General features: G+C 45.7%; 1 protein-coding gene across 4 annotated transcripts; it reads right to left on the bottom strand.

The window, feature by feature from the left end:
• Positions 1-2,510: 2,510 nt before the first annotated feature.
• On the bottom strand, positions 2,511-24,119 carry fosl2 (FOS like 2, AP-1 transcription factor subunit). Of its 4 annotated transcripts, none has more exons than XM_088940595.1 (5): positions 24,104-24,119; positions 22,125-22,244; positions 10,487-10,741; positions 9,522-9,629; positions 2,511-7,578 (listed from the first exon to the last, which is right to left on the bottom strand). In XM_088940595.1, exons 3-5 carry the CDS (start codon positions 10,724-10,726, stop codon positions 7,027-7,029), a joined length of 900 nt encoding a protein of 299 aa, XP_088796721.1. In that variant the 5' UTR covers positions 10,727-10,741; positions 22,125-22,244; positions 24,104-24,119; the 3' UTR covers positions 2,511-7,026. The 4 variants fall into 4 exon arrangements, with proteins under 4 accessions (XP_088796721.1, XP_088796713.1, XP_088796695.1 ...); XM_088940587.1 differs by lacking the exon at positions 24,104-24,119 and adding an exon at positions 22,845-23,011; XM_088940569.1 differs by lacking the exon at positions 24,104-24,119 and having other exon boundaries at positions 22,125-23,019.
• Positions 24,120-24,770: the final 651 nt, after the last annotated feature.

Genomic DNA, 24,770 nt, shown 5'->3' with positions numbered 1-24,770 from the left:
CGACACAGTGTCTTCCAAGGTGTCATTCAGTATGGAATAACCGCCTGGTATACTGTAAGTCTTTCTGTGCAACGAAAAGCAGAGATGTCCAGACTCTTAAGGACGTGTTCTAAGACAGTGGGGCAGCCACTGGAGCAGAGCTTTCAAACGGTCTACATTAAGAGAATGTGGAGACTAGCTGTTAGTATCTTCTCTGATCCCTCATGTGTTCTGAACGAAGAATACCACCTGATGCCTTCAAAAAGATATTTTAGAGTCCCTCAATGCAGATGCAACAAGAGGAGGAGTTCCTTTATCCCACATCCAATCAAACTACTCAATAAATGAGTTCAAAATTAAGTAGGATTGGGTTATGGGCAAGTGCAATTAGTGTTTATGTGCAAAAATGAAGGGGTATTATATGATTATAGAGGCTTAGTGTGACTGTGGAGGGAAGAAATTTACAGGTTCTGGTAATCTATGTGGTAATGATTATGTATGGGTTAATGCCTTTTACGTAATGCTATATTTATATTTTTAATGAATTGTTTATTTGTACTGTTTGTGTATTTTTCATTAGCCTCTGTGTATGTAAAACATAGCTGCTTGGATGCAAAATGAATTTCTGAGAAATCAGACAATAAAGTATCATTGTATAGTTATCACAAACCTGCTGTTAAATAAATGTGTATTTTGGCTGAACACTGACAGTAGTACAGAGCTGGATGAAGATTTGCACAACCGGAAAAGTGACATAGACAATCATATGGTCTGATTTGCTTACCTCATCCTCCATTATGTCATGTTCTACACACATTGCCAGGTCATTTTTCATCCGCCATTACTGCATTACTTTGTCATAGTTTTTAAGAAAGCATCAATTGTTCCATTCAGTCAGAATGGCAATCAGGCCACTTGTCCATCCACCTCAGAGTGAAAATAATAGAGGAAGAGGGAATAGAATATTTAAAAAGATGGATTTTGTTTTAAAGGAAATTAGAATTCATACAAGGAGGGCCAAACAGCAGAGACGCAGTTTTAAACTATTCTGTGCATTTTTGCATACAAATAAGAATTTATTAGAAATCCAATGAATGCACAAGCTAAAGTCTTGCATAACCTGTAAATCAGATGTAAAAAGATATGTAATAAGAATCACTTTCTTACTTTTTTTCAGCAAGTAACAAAAACACTTACTGAGCACTGGAACCCCACAAGGCTGCTGTCCGAGTCCAAGGTTGTACTCCCTGTTCACTCATGACTGCACAGCAAGACACAGCAACAACCGCATCATTAAATTTGCAGATGACATCACTATAATAGGCCTGACCAGCGATGATGATGAGTCCACTTACAGGGATGAAGTCGTACAGCTGCTGCGGTTGTGTCATAGCAATAACCTGGACTTGATTGTAAATAAAACAAAAGAGCTAATAATGGACTTTCGGAGACACAGGCCACACATTCACAGCCCACTCAGTATTGATGGAACGGAAGTGGAAACAATCACCAGCTTTAGGTTTTTTGGGAATTCACATTTCTAATGATCTAACCTGGTCTGTGAACACATACTCTGTCTTGAAGAAGGCTCAGCAGCGCCTCTATTTCCTGAGGTGCCTCAAACGATGAGGTGCCAGTACCTGTGTTGGTGAACTTCTACCTCTGCACCATCGAGAGCGTCCTCACCAACGGGATCACCGTGTGGTACGGCAACACCTCTTCTCGAGAAAGAAAGGCACTGCAGAGAATGGTCAATATGGCCCAGAAGATCATCGGCTGCGGTCTCACCGAGATTAAACAGCTCTATGAGGAACACTGCCGTGGTAGAATTCTGGCCATCACAGAGGACAGTCACCACCCCGGGCATGAGCTCTTCACCACACTGCCCTCAGGCAAGAGATACAAGAGCATACGGACACTTACCACTAGATTCTTCAATAGCTTCTACCCACAAGCAGTGGGATTGGCGAACACATTTAGCCATGCCCTTCGGACCGCACCTACACCATCTACCTCATTATGATTTCTTATTTATTGCACATCTGCAGTCACTGTTTACATGACTGCGTTGTTTACATTCAAACTGTTTACTTGCTTACTTGTACATTGTCTACTGTTTGTACATTGTCTTGATGCACTGTCTGCACTTTGTGTTTTCACACTTTTTTAACAATCGAGAGACTGTCTGTAAGTAAGAATACCATTGTACCAGTACTGGTAGTTCAACACGATCCTAGTTTACAGTTTGCACAGCTCATTGCATTCAGTTATTTATCAGACACTGCATGGAGGCCGACTCTTGTCTTGCCTTATAGATCAGCAGCCTAAGAGCTCACTGAGAGTGTAGTAATCTCTTGTAACTCTGGAAACCACAGTGTGGGTGCTGGGAAAACACAGGGCACGAGACTCTCAGCTGGCTTTCGGGCAGTAATGAAAAAATCTGAAATCAAGACAACAGGTTCTAAAAAAGCCCCTTTCCTGTCTCTTGTCTTTGTTTTCAAGAGTGAGAAAGAAGAAACGCACAGCCGCTATTTTTCACCATCTTTATTTAAAAAGAAATAACTAAAAACAATGGACTTTTTCCATTTATGAGCAGACAGTTCATATACAACTCCAGGACCTATGTCGTGTCTAAAAACCAAACAAGCTAATAGATCAAAACAACACCAACAAACAACATTGGTCATGACAGCGGCCATTCTGAAGACATCAGGTGAACTGCAGTGCTGCATTATCAGTCACTGTCAGAATGTTCCTTACACACCCCGAGAGTCGGTCATCTCTCCTGAGTTTCCCAGAGCAGCCCCAGGTCTCACCCACAACCTGCACAGCTGCTCCTCTCTGGATAAAACAGCTGCCTAGATGGGCCAGATGGTCTCCTCTGGTTTCTTGCTTGCTCAAGTCATCTGCCATCAGGCCACTGCATTTTTTAGGGAGCTGGGTGTATGTTTCCCAATGTCCCCGAGTTCTGAAAGGCGTCGGGCATGTGCGCTTTTCTTCTGGTGTGCAGATGTACGGATCTCGGGCAGTATGTCAAGTGGGATTAGGAGGAGTTTGGCACCAGTACCCAAAATAAAACCGCCTTTGCTGGACAGCACCTCAAAGCCCAGTTTAGCAGGCTGGGAAGAGCACACAGACTTGGGAATTGGAGTACAGATTGCAGAGGCATAGGCTAAACAGTCAAACAACAGCTTGCATGTGTGAATTTTGCAGGTACGCTACCTCGCACATTTATTGCTTGTCCAACTGGCACTGCCAGTTTTAGGAGTGGTTCTACAGCTTTGCTCTGGCTCAGTTTAAGGAACAACTTTATTTCTGTGCTCGGACAGTCAGGACTTTCCAGAATGAAAGCAAGGTTCCTGAACAGGTGTGGCGATGAACTCAATAACTGCCTCGCCCCTTTACCAACAGAAGAAAAGCACACGCTTAAAAAGGTAGAAAAAATACTCAGGGATCATACACTCCCCTGAAACCCCACCTCTCTGAGCTCCCAATTATCTTAATGAAGGAATTATTTTCCTGTATGGGAGGAATGTTCCTACTCTAAAGATGACATTCCGTAATGGAAGTGCAGACCTGAGATCCTGGTGGTGTACAGTTGCAGGAATCTGAGAGGAGTCAGGAGAGGCGAATTTCTTAGTGGCCCAGGCAGGAGAGACACAATTGTTAAAGCAGAAATCAGCAAAACATTGATGAGAGTTTCGGGTTCTTAAGAGCTGATGAGGGTTAAGGGTTCTTAAACAACTGGCTTTAGATCCATTTTCTTAAACCAACACTGAACTGACTGTCTACCAGCTGAGCAACTTGTGGTGAGCCCCTGGTGAGAAAAAAAAAATTGCACTGCGACATGGGGGTCAGTGTCAAGCAGCCCTGGTTGAGAGCTGGACACTGGGTGTCCACTGTCCTCCAAGTCTGCTCCCTACTGAGTGGGGTCTAATCATGGAACCTGAATTTTCTTGCTCTGATATTTTCACCCTTTAACTCTTTAGCCAAAATAGCCCCTGGGCAGGTGTGCGCCATGGGTTCACATCCTGAACATCGCACGCCCATGACCCACACAGGGAGCGCCGGTCTGGGGACGGCCGGCTCTTCGGAATAATGAAAAAGGAAACAGCTCCACAAGCCCTTCAACAAGAGGACTTGGGAAATGACATGCATTTATTGAGTACACAAAATCACTTCGTAGGTTTCACTTTATTTAAATTAAAGAAATTAACAAACACGGACATAGATATTGCTGTTTCTTTAAAGCATTTTTAAAAGGACCAGAAGAAGAAAGGAAACCGCCAGAGAGATGTCGCTTTGAACTACTGTTGGGGTTTTTTTACACACTACTTCCCACAAAACCGAACGACAAATCATCTCGCCATTCCGTGGAAAAAGAACACCTTGTTCTTTTTGGTGCATCAGATGACGACTGCTTCGTCAACATTTCTTGTCTTTGAGGGTCAGGGGGACTTTGACACTTAAACGTCACACAATATTTTGTCTCACTACACAGAATGTCCGAGTATCAAAATCCACAGCACTAGTTCCAGAGAGCACTGCCAGCAGTCCAGCTGGGCGGCTGTGTCCAGTACAACTACAGTGCCCAGTCATCTCCTTTCCTCTGATCTCCGCTCGGGTGACTCATCAGGCTTTCTTCCATCCAGGAATGTTTAAGTTAACAGTTCATGTTTAAATATTGCAATAGTATCCATTCAGTGCTTCAGCTCGGTTGAGTCATTAACAAAAAAAAAAATAAACACAAAAAAACACCCACCTCACCACCCCCCAGCCTGGAAAAGACTGAGTTCAGACCATTCCAGGGGGCAGTACATCTTCGCGGTGCCCTGGGCTACACGCCAAGCGGCTCTAATGTGAAGTGCCACCAGCACCTCTGTTCTGTCTCATTAACCAGACTGGCCTCTTTTTTATCTGTCGGTTCCAGACATGAAAAAGAAGGCGTATTAACATCCTGGGACAGCAGATGAGCCCCTGCAGTGGGAACGCTTTAGGCTAAAGTGCCCTAGAACACATATCCCAACCTCAGAGCTCACAAAGGGGGATTCTGCAGACCTTGTGCACTATTGCCTAAAACGTAGGGCTCTTCAGCCTTAGCAACATTGAGAATTAGGTCTACATTAAGTCACCAATTTCATAAGATCTGGAACAATTCCATTGTGATCAATTAAGCAGGTAACTTATTAAATTAAGTAGAGATCATTAAGGCCTAAGATACTAGTTCCCTTTAACCCCTTGAGGACAAATTTTCTCTTAATGAAACCATTTAGTTGCTTGATTCATCAACAGATTACAGGTGTGGCCGATCTTTAAAAACTTTAAAGACTGCGATGGGGATCTCCGAGACCAGGGTTGGAGACCCTTGCCCCACACTCCTATTGGGCTTTCTCTTCTCCGTCACAGAAAAACAAGGGCAAAATTTTAGAAATCCAAATCTGTCTGCTGACGGGCGCAGGCTGTTATTGTTCTTTAAACACAGCTTTGTGTGGGGGGCCCCCAGACGCAGTCCAAGCTATGATTTCCTAGCAGGCGGATCAGTTACACTGGGAGATTCCGAAACGCAGCACGTACTGTACAAGCACAGCCAGAGTGGAGGCCACGCCCATTCCCACTCAACCCAACAGGCAGGCAGAAAGCATTTGCACAGGCTGACCAGCAGCTGAGCTGTGTAGAGTCACGGTGGCTCTCAGCCTCCAGACTACTCCCACATTGCACACAAGGACTTCAAAAAAACCAGCAGCATGGCTCTCCCCATTCTGTGGCTCCCGAAAAAGAGAAAAAAAAGAAGCCCACAGGGCTGAAATGACATCAGTGAGACAGTGCCTATCTTCCAGAAAGAGCTAAAAACCCCGCTAAAATACTAAGGAATGTCCTGCTCACACAATGTGGCCTAATGAGTGGAGAACTGGAGTTGGGACAAGCAGTGAGTGCCGAACACTCGCTCTCCCTTCTCTGCTGTGTAAAACAGAAAAACTGCTAACAGGTTTCTGAAATTGTGCATATCTCAAATTCCCTCTTCTAGGCCACATTGTTTTATATAATGCTAATACACGGGGTACAAAGCCAGCAATAGAAAAACAGAAAACTGCCCTAGTTAAGAATCTGTAATTCTGTTCAAATCAGTATATGGACTCTGTGAAGATCACAGCTGTAAACCTCATTCTGTTCTGAAATTTCAGGAAGTAGTTAAGCTCAAGACCTGCCTCGTGTAGGTTTGGGGATCCTGTCCACCCCCTCAGACCTGCAGCGTTTTTTTTCGGAGAGGACCTGAGCAAAGGTTGCTGTGCAGATCCACAGAGCCAAGTTTATCATCTTTAAATATGTCTTGTTTTCAGGAAAACAACAACAACAACAAGAAAAAGCATCAGATGTCCAATTACTTAACGGGATAAATAAGGGTAAATCAGAAGCAATAACAACAAAAAAAGAAAAATATTTTTTGAAGCAATCGCAGATCGCTGTTAACACAACAGCCCTTCTTGTGATCAGAAATGTAGTGTCTCTGCAGAGGCTGTTACAGGAGGGTATCTGCAATCATTCTGTCCATGTGCACAGTAGATGTCTTCTTGTTCCCTTTTCATGGTGAGGATGGTGTGTGTCCAGGGCACCTGACCCTGGGTGTGATAACCCTTTTTTGTAAAACTCAAGTCATCCTCTTTGGCTCTGTGTCTCTGCTCACCCCTCCCCTTCAGTCAGGTATCCTGCAGCTTCGCTGCTCCCAGCCCGGCATGCTTCCTATGGTCCCGACACAGGCAGGACACCTCCTGCCCAGCAAAGGAATGCCACCGTGTGGGAGACGCAGCTGACAGGAGGGCGTTGCACAATGTTGGAGTGAAAGCCACCGACATCACATCACTTTCTAAAACCCAGCACAAAATAAATCACTTAGCCCTTGGAAGGTTCTAGCACACTGGCAGGAAGGGAGTCTGGAGGTCACGCCCCATAGGGTTGGGAGTTTGCGTCCTGGGACAAGGGCCCTCCCCGTCCCTGTCAGACTCCAGCAGTCCCGCTCCTCCCCCCTCCTCTCTCTCTCTCGGGCTGCTCTCAGAGGGCCAGCAGGGTCGGGGAGTTGAGGGAGTCCGAGGACTGATCCCCACTGCTGCTGCTGCGCCGGTGGGCCTTGGAGCAGGACTCCGAGGAGGGCGAGGGGCTGTCCTGCTCCAGCATGTTGGGGTAGTTGAAGATGAGGCTGGGGGCGCTGCTGGGGGTGGCGGCGGGGGTGGAGGTGCCCACCACGGGCGTGTTGAGGCTGTCCCCCTCCGGGCAGTAGAGGCCGCTCGTCCCCCCCAGGCAGATGGGCTTGATGACCGAACGCTGGGGCTTGTCCAGCTGCCCTTCTTCCTCCTCCAGCTCATCCAGGGGCTCCTGCTTCACCACCACGGGGTTGAGGGGGTGCAGTGGGCCGGACGTGGGGCGCAGGGTCAGGGAGAGCGGGGTGCACTGCTGCAGGGCGCCCCCGTGGTGCCGTTCCTCAGAGGGCAGTTTGCAAATGGGGTTGTGGGCCACCAGCATGAACTCCAGCTTGTCCTTCTCCTTCTGCAGAGTCTCGATCTCCTTCTGCAGGCCGGCCTTCTCCTCCTCCAGCTTCTCAGTCTCCTGCGCACACAGGGCCAGAGAGAGGAGGCAGAGTGAGACAAGACAGGAGCCCTCGCCTGCATCAGCTCTGCAGCTCTCTGCTTCAGGATTGCTGCCCAAGCAAAGGCACAGCTTGAACTCAGGCCCACATTCTGAAGCAGGAGCAAAGCATGGAGAATTTTCAAAAAGGGTATCATAGATGAAAGACGGATTCTGCAATGTTCCAAACTCCATTAAACAATAAGCAAAAATGTTTTCCTCTAATACAAGTCGCTCGGTTTTAGTGCTTAAATTGCATTGCAAACAGAATGAATTGGACAGAACTCTATTTTATGAAACCAAACACTTTCAGAACCACCTCCTCCAGATCCCGAGGCAGAGAACTTAATGACCAAGCCTTGTCAAATGAGCCTTTCAACAGCCCTTATATTGCTCCTATGCCATTCTCTGTCATTCAGGTTCATAATGCTCTGCCATTTTCTCAGAAAGGCACACAGTCTGAACAGTTCTCTGTTCTACAAGGTAGAAACAAATGTGAATTGGTCACGACCTTTCCCCCACACGTGACCTGAAACGCAAGCAGCATTGCTCATACCGGCCACCAGAGGGCACTGCTTACTGAGTTCTTTGATTTTTTACCGCTTTATCAATATAGGATCAATATAGCAATAAAGGAAATGGTTATATCAAGAACAGCAGTGGGGTGGATTGGAAAGAGCACAAGATGGCTCGTTCTGCTATAGATGCTATAGATGAGATTTAGGGAAGCTTACAACTAAAATCACCTTCTAGGTAACGATTGGAAATAAATCTGTATGCGTACTGTAGTGTAAAACTTTTGCAGCTCCTGAACTAATCTGCTGCAGTCAAATCGAATACAGTCTAGCATTTGTCAGATCTTAAAATACCACAGCAATAATTCAGTCATGCCGAGGGTGTGCTGTCACTGGAAAAGCAGGGGAAAACCCCAGTTAAAAAAAAAATCAGGAAGGTCAATTTAAAGGCATTAAAGTCCATGGTGCCTAATCTCAGCAAAATGGGCAAAGACATCAGAGCAGGAGAAAAGTGGAATGAGGAACAAGGAAATGAACACACAGGAAGCAGAATAACATCCACGCTGTATTACTGGGGCACCATTTATTGCTTTTCTATAGTGCTTGTGGCAGCTGGGAGCAGACCAGCACTGCCAGGAGTGCACACTTCAACCCTGCAGGGAAATTCCAGCTCAGCTTTGAGTGACAGAGTCATCATTACTGTAACAGACCTAATTATTTCAATTAAAACATTTGCTGTCTGTCTGCCCTTGCTAGGAGGGCTGATCTCATCTCAGCCCAGTCTTAACAAGGGAAAACTTGGAACCACAGCCTGTGTGAAAAAATGGATCGTTCATTGCATGAATACAGAAAGCCAAACACAGCTTGGGAGGTCTCACTGGGCTGTTTCATGTTGAACATTATAATAGAGACTGAATTGGAGCACAATGGTAAAATGCAAGGTATGGACTTAAGGCATGCTGCTGGTGTAACTAAACACCAGGAGCACTGAGAATGTATGGCTGCTCGGCTATCCTACTACAATGACAGGACAGCGGTCTTCATTATTTACTCCCGTACAAAATATGCTTCATTTTTCCAAATTCCACATTAACTTCACTGACTTTTCCAAAATGAAAATACTGATACATTAAAATTCCATGTATTGCCATACTGTCAATTGCTTTAATTTAAAAAAAATTGAGAATTTGGCTCTAGAATAAGCAGATCTGAGAATCAGCCTGACAATGTTTGTTTGACCTGGGAGAGGGAGACAGGGGGCAGAGGTGGGATATTCAGCGCAGGGCCAGGGTGTGGGGGACAGGGGGCAGCAGTGGGATATTCAGCACAGGGCCAGTGTGTGGGGGACAGGGGTTAGCAGTGGATATTCAGTGCTGGGCCAGTGTGTGGGGGACAGGGGCAGACACTCACCCCCTGTAGCTGCTCAGTCAGCTCTCTGCGCCTGTTGCGACACTTGGCAGCAGCCAGTTTGTTCCTCTCCCGCCGCACTCTCCTCTTCTCCTCCTCCTCTGGAGTCAGCTGAGGAAAGAAGCACATAGTGTGACTTGGGGTAATCACACACACAGGACAGACAGCGCACACCCTCACTTTGTTTACTGACAGCAAGTGTGCAAGAGCAGTACTTGTACCTGTAATTTGGCTTAGGTGGGGACTCAACATGAGTGTTCAGGACTCCAGCACTCTGTCAAAAAACCTCACATCTACAGCCCAATCCAGGTGCTTTCAGCTCTGTCCTTTAAAAAATACACTTGAAATAAATGGTCCCCCAATATATGCAGTATACACATAATAAACCATCAGGCAGGATTTGACTTCTACAAGCATGATGCGCCTGCGTTACTCTGCATTATTGACAGCCTCTGAACTCAAAAGGCAAGGGAATATTTAACAGTAGGAGCCTTTTCTTTTTTAAATTTAGAATTGTGCACACCACCCGTCTGCTTTTCAAATCTCTACTTGCAGGTACGAATCCCTGTGACCGCACACGGGGGAGGGACAAGGGAGTGTAGCTAGATTCTTCTGACTGGCCCACCTTTGAGCCACTCATCTCTTAACACGTCTCAGGCAGCACACCCCCGTACTGGAAGATCAGCTCGGACTGGAGGAGGGGGTGTTCATCTCCGGCAGCACCACAGGCGCCCAGGAGTCCGTAGGGGAGATCCTAGAGTCAACTAATCCCACACTATCTTAATGCTGGGACCAATTAGCGAATCTTGGTCCCAGTCGGCTAGTGATATGACCTAGGCTCGAATCTCGATCTCACGGATCCGCGATCATGGGGACAAGCGCCTTACCAAAAGATGGTCCGACTCTGTAAATCCCCTTGTTTTTAAGGGGATGTGTGGGATGAAGAGCAGGGCGCAGTCCTGCCTCACCTGCTCGTCTCTCCTGCGGCGTCCACGAGTGTCCCCGATGGAGCGGATGACCCCTGGCCGGGCGAGGGCCGTGTGGCCCAGCGATCCAGGGCCGCTGGAGCTTGGCAAACCGTAGGGGTGCGAGCGGGAATAGGGGCTGGACATGGAGGTGATGACAGTGGGCTGGACCATCCACTGAAGGTCCTGGCTGGTGGTGATGGCATTGATGGTAGGGATGAAGGCACTGCTGGAGCCGGGCATGTCAACGCGGTACTTCTGCGGAAGGAACACAGAACAACATCAGCCCAGGGTGACAGGAAGTGCAACGGCAGCTAACAGGAAGCTCAATCAGATCTCAGATGGGCCAAGCAGGTCTTTTCCCCCAATCCGAGGGCACACTGCCTCTAGGAAATTTCCCCAAGACAGAAAAGGGAAGGTTTTAAAATCTGAACAGCATTCTGTTCCTTTCAGCTTTGCAGGGTTTTATCATAACCATAAAGAACATAAAGAAACATAAGGATTTATTCTAAAGTCCTCATTCTTGGTTTTAAACTGGGAGAAGATGCAGTCTGCTCGGGAAGAAAAGAGGTGGCATCACTGGTAAAAAGCCACAGCTGCTTCCCTGACTCAGTCCTTCCATCGCAGAGCATGATGCAATGTAGCCGTGCTACTGGCAGAAATCTAGAAATGGGAGGGCAGGGATTTGCTCAGATTTTCACAACAGGTAAGGCTGGAATCATTAGCAGGCCTTTTTCGTCATGAAAAGTATCCATAGGATTACTAACTGAGCTCCAAAGCTCAAATCCAAGCATAATGGGGGCAACTTACATGAGAAGCACTCGTGCTAAATCTTTTAGAAAACATGTAAGGCAGTGTTACACTTGGTTGTCTGTTCTGCAGCAATGGAAGTCACTGTGTAATCTCATCCAGCTGACAGTTCTTTGCTGTCCAAACTGAGAATGAGTTATTGCTCCCCCTACTCCCAAATACTGTAACCAAATTCCATTCAGTCTTTCCCTTTTTAATACATCTAAGCTATCTGGGTCATGTCAGGCTGCTCTGGTTTGGTTTGTGGACAGCAGGGAAAGTTTATATGCAAACATGTTTTTACCATAAATGTTGACTGTTTTTATTCTTGTATCCAAGATAAATAACTCAAGCATGTCTACAGTATGTGTTTGAACACTTGAAGGACAGTGCAATGACAGTTTTATTATTTGCGGTACAGTATCCAAACTAGAAGATAGGAAAGTGTAAGAACACGGTACATCACGGTATCTGTGACATTCGCTTTAATGTCACTTCAACGCTTATAATACCACAAACAAGTAAAACAAAAACAATTAGTTCTATGCATTGAAGTAGAATTTCCAGTTTAGATTATGGGGAATCCAGGAAATACAGTCCAATCTGACATTAAAAAACAGTCTTAAAAAAGCTCATTTTGAGGCCAATGGACAAGAAAAGAATGTGCAATAACTTGGACAGGCATCTTAAACACATAGGACATTTCTAATCTGCGACATTCGCACAGTGCTCAGAATTAGTACACCCTCAAACACTAGTTTCCCATGTCCTCTAAAACAACAGTAAGGTTAGATTGGTGGCGAGGCTTCAGTGGGATAAGTCCAGGCATGTTATGGACAGGCAGTCTAATTCTCCTGTCTGCTAAAAGTGCCCTGACTCCAATCAAAATCCATCCAGATCTATCTAGCCCTGAGGCCAGGAACACGCCACTCAGGGGAACTATGATATTTTCACAGGACAGCACCTTCTCAAGTAATCAAGGCACTGCGTTCCTACGCAGGCCTGACAGGTCATGACAAGCGCAGGCAACATCGCTAATGCCTTTTGACCAGTGTGCTTCAGTCCCAGCAGCCCACATCCTGCTGTGCCGGTTCTGTGTTTGCTTTGGAGGATATTTAAACACCCCCATCCTGCCAGACTGGGAAAGGCCAACTGCAGAACAGCTCTCACTGCAGATCTTTGCGGCAAACTGCTCAAAAGGTTTGAAGTTGGCACTGAGGCACTGGCACGCAATATCTGCCATCTCATGCCAGGTTTTAGGGCTTTCAAGTCTTTTTTTTCCCCATGACTGTGTCTTTTTTGGCGATTCCCATCCTATTTTTTATTTTTCCTACACGTCCTGGTTACTTTAGGTATCACCCCGGCACTCCGAAATACCATGACGGCTTGGTCTCACCAACAGGGGAGGGAGGTTTCAATGGAGAATCTAAGCACTTCATTTCTTAACACAGGTCACAGCGTAAAAAGCCACTGGCCTTAATCTGATCCTGCAGAATCATATCTTAGATTTCTGGGAAAACCAAAAGGAAGACAAAAGGGGATTTTTTTCTTACATGCAACAAAGAACAAGTGCTCATTGTTCAGTCCAGACCAATAATGAAGTGCTGATAGTGTAAAGCACCCATTGACAAACACAAGCATTATAAAACAGCTTTGTATCTTCACCGATGTCTAATTCCAGTAATCCCCAACTGTGGTGAAAAATACCCTGGGATTACAGTGAGACTTGGCACACATTGCGTTGTGTAACACTCAGGTTTGGCGCTCTCCAGAAAAATCTGTAGTGATTCCGGACCCTCCACTGGAACATTTTTCATTTCCTTCTACAGGTGCTGTAATTTACAGCTCTGACCCCAGGACCAGCTGGTCACAGCACACTGGGTCAGTGGACATGTTACAGCTCGTTCCCAGCTGCTCCCAGCTGTTGCCGATGCCCACACTCAGCTTGAAATGACGGATTTAAACCTTGAAAATGACAAGAAAAGGCAAAATTCCATGGGGGCGCTTAAAAGGCTTTGCTGTTTTCTGGCAGTATGGTCATTTTGCTGATTTTCATTTATAAGAGGATTCGGGAGAAATCCAGATACTCTTAGACGGCAATAATCAGTTCATGATGACTGTAGTACAGCACAACAAGGTGAAGGCAGATCAGACAACCCCTCGAACCTGACACCACAAAGAGTGCACACTTACAGCCTCAATTAAGAAATGTGGGACATGTGACGGTTTACCTTTTCGACTGATTATCGACTGAACTGATCCCTAAGCAAGTTTGACAGTACTAGATCAATAAATGTGCAAACCTGGTAATAAGTGAACAGAAAGCTACAGTTTCGGCAGACCGAGGAGAGACTTATCTCATCTTCAAAGCAGACGAATGTTATATCGATATGATGTTTAAACACAGCCATTTCCTCTCAAGAGAAAATGGTCCTTTACTTCATTTTACACTCGTGTTTTCCAATGGCTAATCTAAATTCAACAAGCATGACGGAGCAGGTGATAAATCCGTAGAGAGCTGAGCCGCCACAACTGACTTGAGTCAAAGTGAAACAGCCCCTGAAAGAGGGGAAAAAAACGATTTAGAAAACTGCGACGAGGAGTTTACCCCAGGACCCGTGGCCTTACGTTAGGCGACTGTGTTCTGCTTTACGGCGCAGAAATGGGAAGACAGGCCCTTGTTTAATGGACCGTTCTTTGGACCTAGTGGTCTGAACTCTTTATGAAGTAATTGTCGCATTCGCACACTTGTTTAGGTTAAACTTCCGCGTGAATTCTCTTACGAGCTGGTTTTAAATCACTTGGTCAAAAGACCTCATTTATGTGGCCAGAAGCTTAAAAATGACGCCTCGGATTAATGGAGTCAAAAACGGTTGAATGCTAAATACAAGAAATCCTGTAACAGCATTTACGTCACCGTGTTTCGTAATTTGAGAGTCACAATGAAAAATGAAAACATACCGTACATTTCTGAAGAATTTAAAGTTTTGCATCGGGGGAAACGTGTGTGACATTTCGTGTAATATCAGCATAACTTTTTTTTTTTAAAACGCGATGTTAGTAAAATATGTGCTGAGTCAATGCTCTATTCCTTAATCGTAAATTCCAGTAAAGCAAGAACTATGACGCAATGAAGACCGAACAAGGAGCCAAGAGATTGCAGCCGTGCGGGGTTGTCATAAAAATTCCACAGCATTCCCAGAACCAGGCGGAGGCGCTGCGGACGCAGGGGAATGGCGCAAGGGGATTATTTTAGGAAGCAGAGATGGGGAGGAACCGTAACTTCTGGGAAGGGTCTATTTTAACAATGCGAAATCCTGACTCCGGCTATTAAAAACAGAAAATGATGAGGCAGCTGTTAGAATTTCAAAGACCCTGCCCTGGGGTTACTTTAGAAACGAACAATAAAACGCAGAGGGAAGGAAATTTAACTTTTGAGAACCGCGGAGGACTCATGTAATCTTTTATCTGCAATTTGATAAGATCTCATCCTTGTGATTCCACATTGTCTGTTACCATTTGTAGCTGTAATTGTAAAACTGTACTGTCTGAGGCCACTATTCCCATATCCCTACCATTATTCATTACTGTCTCGCAAGAGGCGACTTTATCTCTCCGATCTTGCCCCTATTGAGCAGTTACGGAACACCTCAGCCTCCAGACATTACGAAACCGCTACTCCTGTGTTTTCGTAATCTTGTTGAAGCTCCTGTTGCGCAATTTGTATTCTTCCTTCTGAGTCGGGACCTAGCCTGAGCGGTCAGAAAACCTAAAAAAAACACGTCAAAAAGGAAATCGTACAATGCAAGCTGTGCTTCACAGTGAAATGTTTTCCCCGTAGTTGAGTCTCTGCTTGTTCCTGGAAATATCCTGGAAAATCGTATATTTGGGTTTAGCCTCCGCTAAAAGCAGTCAATAATCAACCCCCCCCCCCTTCAGGCCCCTTCCCAAACACCGCGTTTGGTAGCTTTCCAAGGAACGACCAATGATTCAACCCCTCAGACACTTTCTGCTTTATGGAGCGTTTCCCAACGAACAAATAAGGCGTTTCAACACTTCCTTCTGTAAGATAACGTTGCATCATTTTAGACATTGAAAAGAAGGTGCGACAGGAATGCCAGGAAGTCTGAGGATCTCATTCATAAAGCGTCAAGTATTTAAGAATTAATGACTAATACAACTCCCATTCCTGACCCGACACAGCTGAACTCTCTTTTGTGCTACTTGAAACAGCTTCCAAATGTATCCCGAATTGAAGGTTTTTAACAGATAAAACTGCAAATTCCAGTTTAATTTCATCCAGTATGTGTTATCCATACACTAAATAGGCTTTGAAAACAAACTCTAAATGGCATTTCAATGTAAGCAGTTTGCCCATATTTTTCTAGCTTTTGGAGGTCCGCCTTAAGCAGAACCACCGCTGCTGGAAAATCAAGATTTACAGCTTTGTTCCCTGCTGTGCTGTGCTGTGCCAGCGGGAGAACAAGACTCCAGCAGGTCCTGCGCTCGTGGGAATAACCACCGGCCTGGGATGAGCAGTCATGCCTCTTTCCCTGGAAGTAACACCCGAGTCTGCAAACACGCTCCACTTTGAAATGTTGTTCTGCAGTCCTATTCCTTTCTCCTCGCTCAGGCCAGCTCCGTCAGGGGCCCAGCAATCGCCCTTATTTCATTGAAACAGGAAGACTGATCCTCACTGGTCCTCAACTGGTCTGAACATCACTCCCCTTGAGTGGTCGGCCGAAGATCCCTTCGGGCTGATCATTCCCCATGACTACCTCCACCGACCTTCCTCAGTCCTTCCATCAGGATTACAGGACTCTTAATCCAGAGAGACATCAGAAGCCAAGGTTGTCTCTAAACTGGGGCCGTGTCTTCCGGTTGCTTTGTAGACCTTCTCCATTCATTCACAGAATCCAGCTTTCCAGACCTCTCTTACCATGGGTTTTTCTTCCTGTGGACGCACTCTGTCCTCCTGTGTTTTATATCCCTGCTCCCTTCCTCTCTCTGCCTCACACCTGAAGACAGCTCAGCGGCTGAAACGATGTGCGTCTTCCTACTTTTTTGTGTGGAACTAACTTTAATTTGTTCCTTTGAAGCCAATGCACGCTGACACGGCTTCCCACTCAAACCTGTTCATATCCCCACATTTGTCTCATTTTCTGTGTACAGTCGAAGCCTGTGTTAATGTCGGTGACTTTCTGTGGTACTCCATCAGTCCATGGGATCAAATGACACAGCACTGGTACTTGTGACAGTACTGGGGTCCAGTCCAGCACACTACAGTAAACTGAACAAGATTGTGTACAACGTTTATGTCTTCTCGGTAAGACCCTTCTCAGATCTCAGATCTTCACAGATCTACCCTTTGGCTGTGTCTTTTTCTGAACAAACCCCACATACCACCACAGTGTCATGCTAACTGCAAGTCTCTATGGATAAGAGTGACTGTGAAGCAAATTAATAATCCTGCTCTACACATCCATTTCCAAACCCTCCATCAAGTACCTAGTACGTGAAAAATGAAAACAGATTAACAGCCAATGAGTTCATGGCAAGAACTTGATTTTATAAATCACCATTAAAAAATGATTTCTTCCAATAATCCGATAAAGACCTGTGGTCTTAATGTGAGCTATTCAAGGCAGCTCTGAGGCTTCTGTAAAGGTGACAGTAAAAACTCAGGGGTGAAGAAGCAATTCTTTACCTGATGGCTATCCAAACCGATTCTCTTAATCAAATGAAAATATGAAAGAACAAACTGATCATCACACATTTCCAAACAAAAGCCCTTTCGATACTGTGCAAGACTCATCGCAACCCCTGTATGAGCAGAGCCAGAGCAAATCAAGACACTTTGAGCCGGTCCAGTTTTCATGCTGCATCTCTGAGGGTCTGAGCCCCTGTTGTCAATGCCTTTGCAATTCCTATTGATTTGACCATGTTAGAAAGCATGCGCTCTCTTCTCCAACACAATAACTTTCAAAGCACATTATGTTCAAAACAAGACTCTGCATCGGGCAACAAAAACATCTGGAGGAAATTCCAAAGCAGAACACTCAAACAGCCCTCAGGATAAATTCTGAGACATATCGCGGGCATGTTTTATTCCTCATTCCGAAGTCACGCCACAGTCTGCTAGCGCTATTCCACACGGCCTCTCGCGCCGCTCATTCTCCGTGATCAGGATCTGTAAGCATGGCTGAAAGAACGACACTGGGATCGAGTTTCTACAAATAAACGGGTTTGGTAGACCGCGTGTTCTGAAGAGAGGCTAATGGAGGGGACAGCACGTTAGCTGTCATGAGAGTGACTTACGGATCAGGCTGACTTCCATTTCTAATGCTGCCTGCTGTTCCCCAATGGACTCTGCTCACGCCATGCTCACAGAACTCAGCCTTTTAGTAGATGTTATGGAAGAGCAGAAAGCTGGCACTGAGTTCAGCAGCACACACTGGACATCCCAGTATTAGTTAATAAGAAGAATTAATTGCATGTCTACAGCGCTTTTTGTCCCAAAGCACTTAATGCTCTGTTAGATATAGGAGAAAACCCTCTTCATGCACCACTGGGTCACACCTGGCAGCTGTTCTGCACCAGCAGCACCCACTATACAGCAGATAGAGTGGAGGAGCGAGAAACAGCTTCACCAGTTGAACTTCAAGTACCAATCCAGAGTGGAATTCAGCCAGAACACTCTGGTTAAAAGCCCTACTCTTTCAAAAAGTGCCACGGCACCTCTAATGACCAAGTAGTCAGGTGCTAAGTCTAACATCTCACCCGGACGATACCCTGACCTGCAGCACTGCATGCCCGGTCACAACACTGAGACATTGTTTTGGAAATTTCGGATCTGGAGGGAAGAGTGCCATCTACAGGTCAACCATTGCATTGCAGGAACCAATTATTAGAGCCCTGCTCTGCTTATATCACAAGGGATTTGAGGGATTTGATTTGGCCCTTAACTTTCTATCTGCCACTCTGAAAACATTCAATCAGATCAATAAAGTACTAGACAGCCCATTACTCAAAGGCTATTTAGCATCTGTATTATATATATATTGCATCTATATATTGATAAAAGGACACAATATTTAGTACAGCAATGGATTCTCCCACTGATGCCAACAGATGAGAGACATATGCAGCAAACATTCCTCCAGTGTGAGACCCTTCTGAGTCTGGAGTTCCACCAGTGATGGCAGAACTCATGCTGGTAACAGCCGAGATCTAAGTAGATTGTTCCTGTTCCGTAACTCCTGCTTCTCCGTTTCAGTTTGGCACCACGATTGTGTTTTACCCTGGTAGGGGTCGATGGCTGGGACACAGGCACTTCTCCACTCCAGCTCATCCCCAGCGACAATGCCTTCCCAAACACTGTGACCAATAACCACACACTTTCCCATCATCCTCCAGCACGGAGTCTGCCACTTGCTCAACATCATCAGCTGAACGCCCTATAGAGGACATCAGCTCCCTCAAGTCCCTCTATGTCCTATAGAGGACAGCTGTTGGCTGGTAGAAGTCATGCAAACAGTGTAGAGTGCAAAGTTATGGAAAGCAAGACCGAGCTGTGGGACTGGTCATGGTTACAAGCTAACAACCGTGTGGTGTTTAGATAAGAGCACCAAGCGATGGTCTTACACCTGTACCCTATAGAAACTGCCCGCCTCTCAGAATGATCAGCAATGAGTGCGTGAAGGAACGGTGGAGCCAAATGCCAGGGCCTTCAGCACGCAACAACGGCATAATTGTGCTTTCCACTAGATGTCATCCTTTTATTAAATTCTCTACAGTACAGGGCCACTCGCATTCACTTGAAACCCTAATACACGTTTTCAATAAAACAGCGTCACTGTGTTGCTTCAAGAAAACCAGAAGTAAATCTGGTTGTGATTTTTAGTTCCAGTGTACTAATGCCTTCTTGATTGGTTCCATGAGAAGCAGTCTGGGAATTTTAAAAAGTACCCAGGTACATTTACATAAGGAAACCACCCCCGCGGACACAGCCCCCCTCTCCCCTGGTCGCTCAGTCCGCCCGGGCTCTCCGCTTTCTTCCAGAAGCGCAGCTTTCCTGACCGGGAAGGTCAGGGTACCTTTGTTGTCGGATACCTCGCGATTTTCTGTGGGCGAGTCAAACAGTAACTGTCTTCCGTCATATCAATCAAAACATGAGTCTGTGTTGGATAAACATAAAGAGCTCAGAAAAAAAAACACGTCTATCGCTATGTGGCGGTCCTAGCCCCTAAAATGTATTTAGGACGCTTGACCAGCTACCCCACAGCACTTTCTAAAGCACCGAGGAGGTACTGTGTGTTGGCGGAACTCGCTCTACTAATACTTTGTCGATCTATTTAAATACCCGTCAAATTGCATCATCTAGATTTACAGCGGTATTTATGGCTTTTGTATTCAAACCTTTACCTTAAGAAACAAAAAAACAACACAATAAGGGTAAAGACTAATCCAACTTAATTCTCATGGTATTGTTAGCGAATGAAAAAAAAAATCAGCCCTCACCCAAGGTTCCTGCAGCATCTTCAGGGTTTTTGAGTTTTCAGCTTTAAGAGCTCAACTTGAAATCATTCCTGTTCGGTACTTTTCTGTTCTTCAGAAACCTGCTGTCGTTGCCAGATTAAAAAAAAAAAAGAACTCGAAGTCGTCCTCTTCCTCCCCAGGAATAAAAAAAAACTAACAAAACACACGTGGGTGTTTTATCAGACTCGCAGTTACATTGGAATCCTGATAGCGGGTTAACAAGGAAAACTGGCCACTGAATCAAGTAAGTTTTACAAGAAGTATCAGCGATGCGGCCAGATGGAGCCGGAATTCTCTTCAAGAGCATGTGACAGATCCCGCTGTATGGCGTGTGTCTGTAGTGACTTGGAGGAACGATGTGCTGTTGCAGTTTCAGGGTTCGGACAGCTCATCCCACTCAACTCTCAACCCTGCCTCGGCGCAGCGCGTCCTGTTCCGCGCCCACTCGGTGCGCTTTAATACGCTGGACTGCGATGTAGCTACTCTGAAGGGCTCAGAAATTCAGCACTACTCAGTGAGGGTCAACACTCTTCGACCAATCACCTACGTTTTTATTAATTGACCGCCTTTTTTAGAGAATCGTCTCGTAGACACTCGTCTATTTTAACGTGGGATATTAAAATATCGTCTGTTTCTTCCTCTAAGAGCCTTTGTATCATTCTTGTCGCTTAGCTAACTGGCGTTTTCCGTCAGATCGCAATGGATATATGCTCCCGGGAAATAATTGCGATTTGTTTGTTTAACTCGGTCGTTGAATTTCTTTTTTTTTTTAAGTCACAGCATTTTGTTGGAGATGGTAAACCTCGTCTATTTTCTATTAACTATTGATAACGAAATGCGGCGGAAAAAAATATTCGTTTTTCGGAAGTAGCACCGGGTCTGAGTATTTAACTGCATCATATTAAGTAGGTGCAGATAAAACGTGTGATTAGCAGCTTATAGAACCATATTTAAACTTAAACCGGGGTTTTCAAAATGTTTTACTCTACGTCTTATTTAGTGTTTCTTTAAAGTCATGTTTGTACATGACCATTGCAAGTTGCCGAAAAAAAAGTTGAGAACTGTTGTCAAAACGCTAATAAGCTGCAAAAAACAGACACACGGTTCGCGTTTTTAATACAAGATTGTGTCGTCTCTTAGAACAGCGAATCCAAACATCTGTCTGGAGCCTAGTATTCTTTGGTAACCCACTTCTTGTTTCTCTTCATTAAACAAAACTAAAACCCCCAAGCAGCGACTGGTTTGGGCGGAGGAAGAGTTTGCGGAAATCGCTCCCGATACGTGCCGTCTATCAGCTCAACCAGTGGGCAAGGCACGTTACCTGACTTCCCGGTGCCAATAATGGCATTCGGTAGACTCTAGTTACATCTGACTTCACCCGTTTAAAGACGTAGCCGTCAACTGAATTTGAAATTCACTGTTTAGTGAATCCTGTGCTTGAAACGCGTAATCAGGCTACGTTATTTACTGCCTTTAGGTTGTAAAGGCAAAGTAGTACTTAAGCAGTAATTTCTTTCCACTGGATTCGTGGGTTTTGAATACATAGAAACATACACCTGGTTGGCCCTCCCTTAACTACCCCCACTGTTAAACCGAGAGTCTGCATTCTTAGATATCATTTGCGTGGGCGTCTTGTTAATCCATGCCGAAGGCAACTCGGTTCTGCTAAAAGCCGCACTGAAAGGGGTCTTGACAATAACGGCAAAAAAATATGTATATGTAGCACACTTTAATAGCTTTTCACGCCCTTTGCAAATATCCAAGGAAACTGCCTACATTATGGGAGCTGTTTGCTCTACTGGGTCTGTAAGGCAAAAGTGCAAACACACGCATTCCAAGACATTGGGCAACACCGCCAGTTCAAATCCGTGAAATCCGTCGGCCGTGAAGGGCTAATAGCGAGCCCTGGCTGGCTGGGGGGGGGGGATCCTGGCCGGCTCGCTTGTGTGGGTATTTCAGCAGATCCTTCCGCCCCCCCACCCAGTCCAGTTTCACAGCGGTTTGCAGACAGCGAACAGTAAATGGACATCAAGAGTACACGGAGGCCAACCACTTCCGTCAATTTACGAGAGTGCAACCTCTGGCACAACAGCACAGTAATAAGCCCAGAGTGCGTGTGCAAATACTGGAAAAGAACAGAGACGCGAAACGTGCGGTAAATACGGGAACCTGATCCTTTTTTATCGGTGGTTTTCCTGCTTTCGATATAATTAGCAATAATAATAACAAAAACAATAATAAAAAAACCCAGCGCTAACTCGTTCTAAACGGGATTTGTGCTGCTGCTAGCTGAAGTCAGTCCCCATGTCCGTACCTGGTAGCTGGAAGTAGAGATCGGACTGCCGATGGTACTGCAGCCGCTCGTGAAGGACTCTGGCTGGGCCGGCGAAGCGCTGCTGCCACGGGAGGACGTGTCGTAGTTCCCGGGGTAATCCTGGTACATGATCGAGAGAAAGGAACAGGTTTCAGGCGAGGATGCGAGCTCCGGGGGGCTTAGGGTTTCCTTAGTTTGCGGCTCGGTAAAGTCCAACGCGAACTGACTGCTTGCAATAACTTAAAAGTTCGTGAAGCAGACTGAAATGATCGCAAAGTCTCACGCTGGTAGTCCCCAGATTGTGCACAAATGCGTCTTCAATTTCAGAATAATAAGGTGAGTGTTTTCAGAAAAAGAGCGATAAAATATTAGCAACATATGTCATTGGTTGCGCACGCCGACGCGTTTTTCCTCGTTTTGTCCCCAAAAGTTGAAAAATGGTTTGGACATTGGATTACAGTTGACTGCAAGCTGCCCTGCTCGTTGGTTTTGTTTTCCCAGTGCGAAAAAACAAAAACACCAGCCCGAGAACCGCTCTGTGTTGTTGTCCTATTGAAAAAAAGAGATCGCCTTTGCCGCAGCGGTCGCCGGGTGAGCGGTGCCGAGTGCTAACCTGGGCACTAGGAGAACAAACGGTACGAGTCACACAGGTCTGTCAGCGGGTTCGCGAGTTCGCTCTGAACTGTAGCGCACTGTGCAGTCGATATGCGAGTGACTCACCTCAAGTTGACGTTTACGTGCTACACTTTAAAGATTTCGTTTTGTTGCGACACACTCTGCGCGTCTTTTTTTTTTTAATTTGCCTCTATCCCTACGGAAATTCTGCCTGCTGTGCCCCCCCTCTCTCAAAATGTTGCCGACCGCCTGCGAAGATGACTCACTTCTATGGCATTACATTGAACTGAAACTCTCCTTATCAAGTGCCATGCGGACTCGCTCACGTCACCATGCTGGAGAGTGAGCTACCATCGTGAGATACTATTGGGGGAGCTTCGTCCAACATGGCTTACTATTCACCCGTAATGAGGGAAATCTAATCCCATTTCGTGCCTGTAATATTTAACAAAAGCCACGAAATATCGTTTAGTATTTCTTTTGTGCAAATTGTGTTGTTCCGTAGTTTAAATGTCATTATTACAGTTTTCCAGCACCCCCGTTCTGACTACTGCGCCGTCTTTGTTCCTCCTGATTGACGTAGGTTTCCAAAAATGGGCAGTTGCGTCAGAGCACACGCCGTGTGGGTTTCCTTGGTTTATTGAGACGTCAGAGACAGGAGGGATTCCCTTCTACCCCCACCATCCTATTGCACTACGAGAATGAAAGGGTTTTGTGCCTTGGTGTGTGAACCTGCCATGCGGAGGTGTCGATGTATTACAAGAGTGAAAAGCTAACGAGAAGCCTCTGCATAAAACCTGTTTTTCGCTCATCTGACTGCAAATGAAATCATGCGGTACACTCAACTCGGAAGACGGTTTCCTGATCAATCACAAACGAACTTACGCGATATTATACACAGCAGCAAAAGTTCCGTATGAAATTGAGGCTTAAATTTGTATTTGCTTTGAAAAATGAATCTCCCCCCCCCCCCCCACCCACACACATTTCATGCGTGGGCTCGCTTAATCTCTGAAGGGGAGAGATTAGCTTGAACTACATTGCTTTGAAGTGAAAGGTTTGCTTTTCTTGCAAAGGGGCTTTAGGAATTTAATGCTTGTCCATATCTGTAGCCCGAGGAACAGATAGATGTCGCCAGCGGTACAAGAGTGATTATCACAGAAGTGCTGCCACTCTGTCAGTCCTCAACTACTTCAGCAGCTCATCTGATAACGCCGCCCACGCCTCTTCTCTCTGGATTAACTGGATTGCTGAAGTGGTGGTCACAACAACGGAATTATTACTTGCTGCGATCGCTGTGGGTTTGTACAATCTGAGCTTTTCTGATGTCCCCCTTCGTCACAGCCGGCGAAGCGCTGTCTCACCTCCCTGCCTGATCCGGCTGCGGCCAGGTTCAAGGTGGGGGAGTTGGGCTGCACTTCCGGGGTGGGTGCAAGGGGTCTCCTCATCTGTGGAAAGCGCTTTGGGATGGTTTGAGAAACCGAGGAAAGGAAAATATTATTATACGTCCGGCCAAGATCATTCCATGAGCATGATCTTCCTTTCCGCGAAAACAAACAGATCACTCCTCTTCGAAACAAGCGAAACAAATTGACTGTAAAGGAACAACAGTGTCAGTATCGTGTTAAAGTGATGAAAAATAACGAGGCTATGTTTGTTAAAAATAGTCACATTCAGAAGCGCTAATATGTTGCGCACCTGCTAGAATAGCTACATATTTTCATAACAACTGGCTTTATCAAACGTGTCCTGACTCCACACAACTTCCCTCTCCCATCAACTTCTTCTGGATCTTGAGCAGCGTCGTGTAAACTACCGATAACGTCTCTTTCAACCTCACTAAAATATATTAATATGAATCAATTTTTATTTTTATAATAAAAACCTGTTTTATCGTGAGCGCACTGACGCACTATGACTGCCTTCCCTTCATCCAGGTGGGGCTGCACATTGGCATTGGTGGTGGTGGAGGGGAGTCCCCGTGACTTGTCAAGCGCTTTGAGTGGAGTGTCCAGAAAAGCGCTATATAAG

The sequence above is a fragment of the Atractosteus spatula genome, chromosome 2 (genome assembly GCF_055471065.1).
Source record: "Atractosteus spatula isolate fAtrSpa1 chromosome 2, fAtrSpa1.hap1, whole genome shotgun sequence".
NCBI classification, from domain to species: Eukaryota; Metazoa; Chordata; class Actinopteri; order Semionotiformes; family Lepisosteidae; genus Atractosteus; species Atractosteus spatula.
This window is presented reverse-complemented; position numbering and strand designations above follow the sequence as displayed.